We start from the raw sequence: 12,699 nt of genomic DNA, 5'->3' as shown, positions 1-12,699 counted from the left end.
TTTAGTCTTCGTACACATCTTAGATATACATTAATTTGGTGTGTATTGCTCCCGACAGCCAAATGAACTGTATTTTGTTGTGAACAAGAAGTGACCTTTTTGGTGTCAGATTAAACAAGAGGTGCTTCTTTTGGTAATGAGTGGGTTTTTTTGTTTCTTTTTTTTTAGCATGTTGTATTCATCGTCAAATTCTTTGTAGCATGGATGATCCCTGATGTTCCTGCAGATGTGAAAGCCAAAATAAAACGTGAGAAGTATTTAACACAAAAAATCCTACATGAGTATGAACTTGAAAAACTGAAGGAGAGACTGTGCCAAGGTGACACACGAGCCACAGAGAAAGAGTTCATCGCCACGGAAGGGAGGATGGAGCTGTCCAGAGCAATGTAACCCAAACCCAGCTGCTTTGGGATTTAGCTTGTTCTTGCTCTCTTTATCTGTGGTTTGCTCAGTATGCATCATGTTGAAAGCTGTAGGAGAGTTCAGCTCTTCTCTTTCAGTCCAAAGATTTTCAAGTTTTCTTTAAAAGCTTTACTGAGCTTTCAAAGTTTAGGAAATCTACTGAACTGTGTGATTTCAGCACTGGTTTTTATTTGCCCATGACTGAATAGTAAATGTAATCTTGTAATCCTGGAATTTGGACTCCTGGTATAGGGACTGTTAACCTCAAAGGGCTCACAGGACATGTTAAAGTCATTCACCACCAAGCCCCTCTCCCTGTTGCTAATTGCAGCATTCCAGGCTGTGTCCCAGCTGGCTGAAAAGGATACCACAGAGGACCACTGCTGTGGAAAACGCTGAAATTTATTATTTTTATTATGTGGTAATTTAAATAGAACACTCCTGATACAAGGATTAAGGTTTGGGGCTTTTTTTTATATTCACTATGTCTTATGAAGCATTGGTTTGAGCTTCTATACGTTTTAGAGAAGGAATTGATTTTTAAAGATATATTGGCTTAATTCCACTTGGAATTATTTATAGGCACAAAATTCAGTTAATACAATAGTGAAGGGAATTAAAAAATAGTGAAGGGGAAAAAAGCCATAATTTATTTTCCTAAAGATACAATTTATGGAAGAGTTTACTCTCTAAATGCAGATATTGTGGAGTCACCTAATTGCAATGGGTTTTGAAAATATGTGTATGATTTGGAGAATAACAGTTATTTAATTTCTCATTCTCAAAAACTGTCATTGGAAGATTATGTTTGACTTTTTTTTTTTTTTTTGGCCAAAGCTGCCTGTTTATTTATTTTTGTTTGGATTCTCAGTGAATGCCAGCAAAGGGCTAAAGCTGTGTGTCTGTCCTCAGTGCACACTGTGGGGTGTGCCTGCACTCCATGGCCATGGACTTGGGAGCTGGACCACCATAGCAGCTGGTTTAGCTGAATGGTTTGGTCTTGGATTTTTATCCAAAAGATTTTAAGCATGCCAAATAATGTATGTTTATGCTTATACATTGTATACATTGTATGCTAAGGCTTGGGGATTGTTCTGTTGGGTTTTTTTTTTTTCTGCCTTCGAATCTTTGGAAAAGTTTTTTTCTTCTCTTTTTTGTTAGGAGGCTTTTCTACAAAGTTACTGAGTTTATAAATACGTAATAACTATTGTGCAAAGTAGCTTCCAGCTGTTTAAGAATGTGCCCTCATTTTCTAGTTTGAAGCAGGTAGGCATTTTTGTGATTTTGCTGTATATTCAAAACATATCAACGCTTCCATGCTCAGTGCCTTGTTTCTTTGCATTTGGCAAGAGGTGTGAAAGTGATCTCTGCAGGGCAGTGCCTATTTCCAAGATGTGCTTGCAGGCTTTAACATGCTGTGAGCCTGCAGACAGAGCTGTTCAGTGTTAGGAAACCATGCCTGCCTTGGCACACCTCTGTCCAGTGCCATGTGGAGAGCAGTTCATGCCTGCACTGCAAACTCTGGTAACACCAGATTGTTGAGTTCTCTCGTGCTGAATACACAAGGTAGACAAGAGTAGAAAATTTTGCTCTATTTGCACTTTGAAAGTTATACTTCCTTGCAAGTATACACATAGAAATTGAGGTTTGTATTCCATATCAGTGAGTGACGTACTGTTTACTGCTACCACAACTTGGGGTATTTGGTTTTAGCAAACCTTGCCCGTGTCTTGGAGTACTTGGTGAGTAACCTTAGTGTTGTTAGGGTTTTAAATCCATGTCCTGAGTGGAGCTGTTGTTGTTAGCAGAAGGATTAAGTGCCTACCTCGAGCGCACATCCCAGTTTGGCTGCCAGGCAGGAGTTGATGCCGATGTACATTTCTCATTACTGTAAGTTATTCACCTTCATCCTCTAAGGTTGCTTGGTCTATCAATTTGTGTTCATGATGAACTGATCATTTCTTGAATATTCATATATATTTGAAGTGATGGATCTGTTGGAGGAATGCATGTGTAAATAAATTAGCTCTGCTGCTTAATGTGTAAGCCAAAGAAGAGTATCAGCCATCAGTCGTGATCACATATCCAACACCACAGTTTGCACAATGAAAGCACTCTGCTGCATCTTGCACATCTACTGTTAATTAAACTGCTTAATTTACATGTTGTGGAGTTGTTACTGTTTGCAGTGCAGACAGATGCTTCCAACAGAAAGGTGATGAGATGCAAAAGGATATTTCTGTGCAAAATGTACAACCTGGCTGAAGCTGAAAACATTTGGAAATTCAGCGTTAGATGCACTATTTCTGCTTATGGAAGATTAGTTTCTTCAAGTAATAAAGTGTCCTAATATACTACCCTTAAAATATATCACCAAAATAGGTGTCTTGTGAATAAACAATTCTATTTTAGAGCAAGAGGGTGGAAAATAAGGAAATACATGTCTTTAGGATATAGCATTGATAAGCAGACCCTGAATTTGAATTGATTTTTTGACTCCTACTTTGTACATCTTATTTTTTAAGATGACTTGCTATTTAATGCAGTACAGATGTTTTGTATATGTTGTACCATGCAATAGAAAGTGCAAAAAACCCTGGGATCAGCTTATTTAGAAGGAAATATGTATCTTAAAAACAAGTCATTATACTTTGTAGCATTACTTCTTAGTATACAAAAACTGTTGAAAAGAGAATCTTGTCATACTAAAAGCTAATATCACATAAAAAATTAGTCTTGACACCTTTTTACATAATAGTTTGCCTTTACTTGCCATTAAGCAGTATTTTGACTAAAGGTATCAGTATGGTTGGGTTTGTAATGGTGCACATAAGTTTCCTGAGGTGTTCTTAAAAAGTGAGAAAAGTAAGGAAGGTCTGGTCAGTTTGGAGATGTGCTGATTCTTACTGTCAGAATAATTTATTTTGATGTGATTCAGTATCTAAAAGTGTCCTTTAACCAAAGTGAATAAAGTTTTGTGTTGCCATTACTGTAATTTAAGCGACAATGGATTGCCTCGTTAGAATTAGTTACACAAAACAAAATTGACCTTCCAGGTGTAATGCAATCAGGGATTTTTTAATTTTTTTTATTTTTTTGCAATTACAATTTGGGTTGTTTGCCTTGGGAAGGTTTAGCGTGGTATGTTCCAAGCAAAGGACTGCAAAAGAAGAGTGCTACTATGAGACACTATTGTATTTTTTCTCAAAAGTTTTTACTGTGCTTTTACTTTTTTATGTAGTGTGTCAGTTTGAGGCAAGAGAATGGAGTGAAAATAGATGGAGTTTCTGACTACAGAATGGAGTGAAAATAGATGGAGTTTCTGACTATCCTACATGTACCACTTGTTTGACTTGTACTGTTGTGTAACCTGAGTGATGTTTTTGTCTGCTGTGTATGTTGCTGATATATTATATGATACACTAATGTCAGAATAAATTTTTTAAAAATTCTGCTAACATTTAATATGCACATTTAATAAGATCTAAATCTAGCAAATAAAGCTGTGTTCCTTTTTAATGTGCTGTCAACCTGTGTGTGGACATTCCAAGAAATGAGAGAGGAGCTGAAGTACTAGAAGTGAAATACCTGGATAGAACATTCCTACAGATTTCTGCAACTCACAGTGTCTGCTGTGTTCATAGAGATCCATTTTCAGCCAGGCTGCTTTTCCCTGCCTTTTCTGGATGCAGTTTTTATTCCTGCAATGCCAGGACCTGAGGTGCCTTCTCAGGTTCTCAGTCCCACTTGCAGCTTCCACACGCAGCACAAGTGGTTCACATGCATGCACTCTGAATGGCTTCAGTGCATGTACAGGGAAAGATGGCAGGGCTGAAGCTTGCCCAAGGCTCTGGGCAAGTCCTGCAACACACATTTTAATCTTAAAAGTCACTTCTGGGACCAGCGAAGGGCTTTGGATTAATTGGATTGGATTAAATCACTTGGAATTGGGCTGAATCACAGGGAATCTGGCTTGAAGTTCCTGACTTGCTCTCAGTGGATGTTTTTATCCCAGCATGTCACCTCTCCTGTGGTGTCACCTTGTCAGGATTCTGGGAACAGGGTCACCTGCCACACTTTGTAGCTCATTTCCTTTGGAACTTTGAAATTACAAACCGAGACACATGCAATTTGAGCAAATTAAAGAAAGGTATAAGATGAATAAAAGAATCTTCTCTGCGTTAAAAAAGGAGAGAGGAAAAAAAGACCAAAACAAGCAAGGAGTAATTATATAATATGGTACCACTACTGTGCTCACTAGGGTGCTTAATTAAGTATGAAAATAAAATAAAACCATTAAAAGGAGAAGAAAATGGTAGCAAAAGGAGGAGAGGAGGGAGAAAAAAAAAAGATGAAGGAAGGTGCTGTCGATATGCAGGATATAGGGGACATTAATATATTAAGTTGTGAGTTTTCAGGTGCATTCCAGCTTTGCTCTTGGAGGTTAAACCTTGCCTCCACCAAGGCCTGTAGTAATGGGTAATTTAAATTTTAAGTTTAATTTGGGATACAATGTCAGCCAAAGTCAAGTATATTTTATAATATAATATAAGCATGGCAGCTTGTGAGAAGGCATTCACAAATTCTGGTACAAACCTGGCTCTCCACATGATCAGAAACTGTAACTACTCTTCAGAAGTCATAATTCCTTCATTTAACTTGTGCACCACAATTCAGTGGTTCTACTTGCTGAATCAGAAAAATAGATAAGCAATCTATATGATCTATCCAGCTTGAAGAGTATTTCTAAAAATTAACTCCGTGTTTATTCTATACAAAGAAAAAAAAATTCTAGGGAGTGGTGAAATAGAAGACATTTTTCCAACATTTGCATCTCAAATGGTGCAAAATATGCTGTCTTACAGGAGTAGAAAAATAGGTAACCCGTTCCATAATCAGTGGATTAGTGGGAAAGAACAGCAAGATGTGGGAGAAACAATATGCCAGCATCTGAAATCTGCAATTTGTTTGAGATGTGTAGGCTGGAAAACAAATAAAATCTTGTCTAATGTTCCTCAAAATGTTCAAAATTAATTTTAAAAAAACAGTCTTTCTGAAAATGCTGTCTTGAATGTTTAGGACACACTGCTGGGAGGGTCACTAACATCTGGTGTGGCAAGAGAGGGGAAACAGAGGCCTCACAAAGGACTTGTTTAAAAACCTTCCTTCCCTAAACAGATGGAGAGAAATAAAGGGGAAAAAGGATGATCATTGCCATATGAAGGATAACAAAATTATTTCCAGACTTTTGTGCGAATTACTGTGCAACCTCATTAAGCTTCAGCTACATTTTCTTGACTGTCTGCCTTCTTAAGGGTGGTCATAACAATTTTTGCCTTGGCATCCTTAAAAGGAGCAGCTAAATTAAATCTCATTCTGGTTTTAAATAATCATTGTCTTAACACAACACTTACATCATTCAGATGCAACTCAGGAAGGGTTTTTTAAGCAAGTACTGAGAAATCTGCTGGGAGATGATGAGTAGGATGTGAAATTCAGCAGCCATATCAATTTTTGGAAGGTGCATACGCACATTCCCCTGCAGTAATTAGTGACTTTGCTTTCTCAGGCAGAAATGACTCAGTCTGAACCATTTGATAAGGGGAGGATTTTTTTGTTTTAATGATTCTTTTTGACTCCTCAACAAACCAGTGCTGTTAGCTTGTCAGAAACATTTGTATTTAAATCACTGACTGACCTTGCTTGGCCCCTGGGTGTTCAAAGCATCCAACACTGTTCAGCATTTCAGTTCTGGTGCTGGAAGATGCAGAGGCCATAGGAACTGCTTCTGTCATCAGGAGGCATTAAATAAATGAGCTTGTTGTGATGCTGGCCCTTCCTGTGCCTTTGATTTTAGCCCATGGAAACAATTACCAACCTTGTGTGAGGAGTTACAGGCCACAAGGGTTTGAGTAGAATGATAGTGAATTTGTCGCAGGGTGAAAAAGTAGAATTTTGGGGTTTTTAGAATGGGGATTCAAGAGGCAAGATGGAGGAATATGGGCAAGAGATTTTGAACTGAAAAAGCTTTGAATAATTGGAAATTTTCTAAATGGTTATTAAATAAGTTTGGGGAATATTTTAAAATATAAAGAATGGAAGTTTTAATTATTTTTAATATTTAAATATTTTTATTTTATTTTTTCATTTAATATTTTATATTTTTATTTTATTTTTTATATTTTTTAATTTTATTTTATTTTTAATTATTTTTGTTATCATCAAAGACAAAAGGATTACTACTTTCTGCAATTCTCAGTCTTTCATCTTGTTCTGCAAGACTGAGTTCCCAGTTACCACACTCAGATACATGTGATAGTTGTTGTGTGACCACAGTATCAGACAGATTATATTGTGAACATAAGAATAATAAAATATATTGTGAACGTAAGAATAATATCTATTAAATTTATAGATGAAAATTATATTGTGAACATAATGATAATAATAATAATAATAATAATAATAATAATAATAATAATAATAATAATAATATAGTTTTATATGTATATATAATATAACCTATTCAGATTACCTGGAGAATTAAACTCAGACTAATTCATAAATAAAAATCCTGAGTAGTATCAGCAATTTTAATACTATTCAGAAGAAGAAGTTACTGCTCATGCTCAGTTTGCTCAGTCTTCCCTGCTGATGCACAAAGAATTTCTGAACCTGATTTTTGTGATAACAAAAGAGCAGCTACTAACAAAAAACTGGAATTACACTTTGGTCAAGTATTAATTAAGGGTATTAGAATAGGGCCCTGTGTTTAGCAATATTAATAACTGTTAATTACACTTGTTAATATTACTAAATTACATTAATTTTGAACATTATCTCGTCCCATTTATGTCCCTGTAACCTTTTGTGGAACAGCAAGGAGTGAAATACCAAAAAGCACGGAGCAGGAGGTGATGGGGCTGACATGAACATTGCCATCCCGCTTGTGCTGGGAAAGGGACATTCCTCCAGTGCTGGCATCTGTAAATTGCTTTTCGTCCTGCTGCAGGGAAAGGGGGTAGATGGAGCATGGAAAGGGTGTAGACGGAGCATGGAGCATTCTGAAAAATCAGTAATGTTTATGTGAAACAGAAATTGCCTCCAGCCCCCTCAGAAAAGCTTAGTGAGGGTTTGCTCAGAGGCTGATAACCTGCCTGTGGAATGGGAGGGGAATTCCTGATTTGTGAGATTTCCTGCCTAAATGCTGGCTCTCAGGAGAAAGTCCTGCTGTATTAAAGTCACATTCCTTGAGTTTGGGTTCAACAAGGGAAGCTTGGCTGGTTTGTTGTTCTCTCTAAGCACCTCTGTGCCTCAGAGAGATTTCAGAGAGGATCCTCCTCTCTCTGTCCCTCACTGCTCATGTTTTCCATCCCTCCAGGCTCTGTGGCTGCTCACCCATCCTTCCAGTTTAATTATTGAGGATCATTTTGCAATCTATTGGGAGTGCTGGAAAGCACAGGGCAGCTTTGGAAGGGCAAGCAATGGATTTCTGAAGCCTTTTGGAGAGCGCTGCACAAGGTACAGGGCATGAGTGAGGGAGAGGTGCTCATGCAATGGGGAAGCCTGGGCTGGCTGCAGCACTCAGGTTAATGTTAGCAGTGCCAAATAAATACCTCCCAATGATTTATGGTGTGTCCTGACGGTGGAGCACACCCTGATCAGAGAGGGATTAATGTTCTTGTCATAAATGGAAAGAAAAGGGAATCGTGCCAGGGAAATGTGTCTGTGAAACCAGCAGAACGTCTCAATGCACCAGCAGTGACTCAGTGACATGAGACTGATTTAACACATGGATTCAGTGGAGACTTTATTTAAGATAGGATTCCTCCAGGGAAAGGTGTTTTCATGAGCCAGTGAGGCCTCATAGTAAAGCAGGATTTGGAAGTGAAGAGGACATGACTGGCAGAATGGATTTTTTGGGGTTACTTACTTTCCAGCCATTCAGTTTGGGGATATGCGTTTATTTCAGAGCTTTGATTGTTTGTTACCATGGTATTTTCTGAAAAATCCCTTTGCCAAGATTTCTTCTCCTGGCAAGATGACAAGCCTCAGCTCCTCCATGTTTTGCTGCTCTAAATCTGGGCTGGAGATTGTTTATCCAAACATGTGAATTGGTTTTGATTAATGACCAATCAGCATCAGCTGTGTTGGACTCTCTGAGTCAGTCACGAGTTTTCATTATTCATTCTTGTTAAACCATCTGATGTATCCTTCCTCTTTCTTTAGTATAGTTTTAGTATAGTATTCTTGAAATATAATATAATATAATATAATATAATATAATATAATATAATATAATATAATATAATATAATATAATATAATATAATATAATATAATATAATATAATATAATATAATATAATATAATATATATCAGCCTTCGGAGCACATGGAGTCAGACTCTCATCTCTCACCTTGTCCTGGGGACCCTCACAAACACCACAATTATTACATGATTATTCCTAACAGAAAGCCAAAAAATATTCGGCCTGTTGTTGTAAAGGCACTAAATCCAGCCTTTGTAATTCTTCTGATGTGTTCAGCACTTCAGAAGCCAGAACATATCCACAAAAAAAAAAAAGAGGAATATATAACATCGTGGTAGGATTGAATTGTGGATGAATTGGCAGTCTCAGACCAATTACTAGACACATCAAAACAAAACAAAACTAGGGAAAACTAGTGCCTAAAATTCAGCCTAACATGGTAAGGATAAAAAAAAATGATGTGTCCAAAAAACCATTCAAATCACTGTAATAAAATTTGAGTTCTTTTTTCTGAAATAGCAACGGTGATTTTATTGGAGTTATGTACAAAGTAAGACATAGAGTGTGGAAACACAGGAAAATATTAAGTGAGAGAGGAAGAAAACAAACAATTAAATGCAACAACCTGGGTGTTGCAGACATTAATTACCTGGCTGCAGCCCCTGGGGTGTGAGCTCTGGACATCTGGCAAACAGCAACAAATCTGTGCTTGCAGCCTCCCTTTCCTGACATATTTATTCATATCTCATGTTCATCTTTGCCTGGCTGTGGCATGATGGACATTTTCCATGGGTAAAGCAGGTTTAACATCTAAGGAATACCCCAACAGGGCTTCAGAACAAACAAATGTTGAGACAATTTTTTGAGGAACAAACAAGCAAACAAATGGTGAGACAATTTTTTGAGGAACCGGCATTACTTCTGAAAGGAGAGCATAGAGGATGTGAAAATCCTGTGGAGTCTTTCTCAGCTGGTAGAATGCCATGGGCACATTTAAATTAGCTCCTTACAGATGGGCAGATCCTGAATTCCTTTGCATATTATTCCTTTGCATGTTCCTCTGGATATTATGCAGAGGTGTGCCTCTTGCTCTCCTAGGTAGGAACACAGCCCAAGTTTTGGCATTTGTCTCTCTCCTTCCAGCTGTTATTTTTCTGATAGATTGAGAAGTTTCTGCAGCACTGGGACAGAACAAATAGCACTGTCTTGTCAGAGCTTTCTGCCTGCACTTTAGTATTTGGCTTTGGCAAACAGAGCGGGATCCCTGGATCACACACAGGCAGGCAGAGACAGCACTGATGGAAATCCTGATCACTCCCCAGGCACTCAGGGACAGCACAGGAGCTGCTGCTGAGCACTCCTCCTGCTCTGGAAAGAGAAAAGCCAGGGAAGAACTGCCCATAAAATAGATTCCCTTGAGTAGAAAAGGGCAAAACAGCAAATCTCTGGCCCAAGAGGAGTCACAAAGCGACTCAAGTACGGAATGAGCTGTAATAATCAGACATAATTCAATAAAAGTCCATGGAAAGGCCCAGCAGATGTCAACTACTAAGACATCTATTAAGGCTGTTGGAAAGAAAACCAAAAGGCAGAAATGCTTGTCCTGGATGAAAATGTTAGCATTCAAAAACACATAATCACGGGAGATTATATGCGGTGCTTTTCATTAAAGAGCTCTGGGAATCGGGGTATTACCCAAATCTGATTCCGACCATACATCTGAAATGATCATGTTTTTATACTCTATCGTTACATAACTTTCATGTTAATTATTAAACTTATATTGTTCTATTGTATACATAAATTTAGACCCCCTCCGAAGGTTACATAATAATTACATTTAATTACTAAACAATCATCACATCTAACAATTACATAATTTATCATACTGCTTACGCAGGTGCAGTTGATCTGGGAAAGCACAAAGCCCAACATTTTAGATTCTATCTTTAACTTTTTCCAGCGCTCCACTATCAAAAACAGCAGCTTAGACAGACAAGGAAACCTTGGGCCTGGTGAGGGGTGAGGGTTCAGCACAAGCCCCGTGAGCTGTTTGAACTTCCAAGTCTTGCAAGCAGGGCCCAGAACAGGTAATTAAAATTCACCTCCCCCACAGAAGAAACACTGGAATAGCTAAAAATGTCTAAACTGGTCACACAGAGGCTGAGTCACACAAAAATCAGCAGACCTTCTCCAGGGGAATCACTGACTTGATCTACCAGGTCTGTGATGATTTATTTATAACAAACATGAAGAAAAAATAGATGGAAAATATTTACACTTAAACACCAGATTATAAAATGGAATGTGTATGAAATCTGAGCTCAATGCTGACATTTAGAAAAGATGTCTGAATTGAGAACATGATATTTTTAGCCACATTTAGGTATTTTTAAATGGATGGGTTGAGTGCTTTGGCCTGAAGTAATCTGTCTATGTGACATCCTCATCTTCCCTCCTCCCTCAATGCAACCACCACTGAGGCCATTAGCAGGGCCCTAAAATAAAGCAGATATTTTCCTGTCCTCTTAATTTATTGCTGCTCTAACATTTCTGGGAGAGAAGGAACACCTTCAGTATTCCACATATCAACAAGAACAGCATTTATGTATTTTGATTCCCTTAAAATCTTCTACAGTCTTTGGTTTTCCTTTGCAAGAACAACACTTGGACATTTCTCTCTTCATGGCCATGCTCTCCAAAGAAGATTTCTAGCACTTCTGAAGTATTTATGAAAGAGGTAAGACCTTGTGGTTTAGAGAAGACACACTCATTGTCCCTCAAAAGATGCAGCAAAATCAAAGATAGTTTCTGCTATTAATGAAACATTAGATCAACACAGCAGCATCTAACACTGATGGATTCAGTCCTATTTTCTAACTAAATGAGACATTTCCTTTTGTGTGTGTGTGTGTTCATTTCCTTTCATAATCACTATTGAACCCATTTTGGTCCCATTTGGCAGAAATATGAATATGCCAGCATTGCAAGTTCTCTACGATTAAAAAAAAATAATTTACCAAAAGCAGAATTCTAAAGGAAAATAAGAGAGGCACAATAAGGAAGAAGGAAAAGGGATGTTGATGAGATGACAGAAGCTAAGTCTGCTGACAAGAAAGCATTGTAGACCATGTAGGGGAGCACTGAGATCTCCCAGATCCTCACCAGGGTTTCTGAGCACAGGAGCCTCAGAGACTCAGATGCATTCATTAACATTCATTATCTTTCTCAATTACCTTAGAGGTCTTTTCCAACCTTGATGATTCCATGACTCCATGTTTCTGTGCTAGTATCTGATTTTATATTATGAATACAATGATGGGAGTATGTTTATTACAGTATTACTCACTTGAAGACATGCTAGCACTGTTAACCTGGGTTAGTGGTATCTAATGCAGATGCAAATGTTTGACACGAGAAATCTGCACAGATTTCATGTTCTGCTATTTTGGATCCATACTGGAGACAATAATTTTATGCTAATTCCAAGTGAATTCAAGAGAATAGATGAATTACTTTCAGTCCCGAATTTGTGTGATGGTTGTCAGCTTGTCAAGAAATGAAATCAAAGAAGGAAATACGGGATGGATGAAAGTCTCCCTCAGATTTCTTTCTTGGGCAAGCATGACAATTACTTTCTACAGACTCCACTAACCCCAAACATCCACTAAACACATCCTCATTTACTTTCTGCTACAATGAGCTCTGCTCGTTGTCTCAATATCCTTCTACAGAGAAAAGTTATGGCTTGGCACATGAAAATACACATTTGTCCACTAGTAAATGATTTTGTGGGTATAGATTCTGACATGTATGTCTTTCTCCTTAGGGAAACAAATATGTTAAAAAATCTACATACAGTCTTCCTACACAGCATTTACTGCATTTTGTAAATGTATTTTAGTCTATTGAAAAATCAATATTTATCCTAAAGAATAATAACCCCCCAAGAACTGAGGCATATTAAAGCTGAGTGACAAATTTGGGTTACAATATCAGTCTCGGACCCAACATGGGAGTCCAGAA

The 12,699-nt window shown here is 37.7% G+C and overlaps 1 protein-coding gene across 2 annotated transcripts in view; it reads left to right on the top strand.

The window, feature by feature from the left end:
• ANO5 (anoctamin 5) overlaps positions 1–3,907 on the top strand; it is a 59,762-nt gene extending 55,855 nt beyond the window's left edge. For both annotated transcript variants that reach the window (XM_058807963.1, XM_058807964.1), the window contains one exon: positions 169–3,907. In XM_058807963.1, the coding sequence (XP_058663946.1) occupies positions 169–390 (222 nt within the window). In that variant the 3' untranslated portion in view covers positions 391–3,907. The remainder of the gene's footprint in view (positions 1–168) is intronic.
• Positions 3,908–12,699: the final 8,792 nt, after the last annotated feature.

This window comes from Ammospiza caudacuta, chromosome 6 (assembly GCF_027887145.1).
Source record: "Ammospiza caudacuta isolate bAmmCau1 chromosome 6, bAmmCau1.pri, whole genome shotgun sequence".
Taxonomy (NCBI): Eukaryota; Metazoa; Chordata; class Aves; order Passeriformes; family Passerellidae; genus Ammospiza; species Ammospiza caudacuta.
Note: the sequence above shows the minus strand (reverse complement) of the source record. Positions and strands in the feature narration are given on the sequence as shown.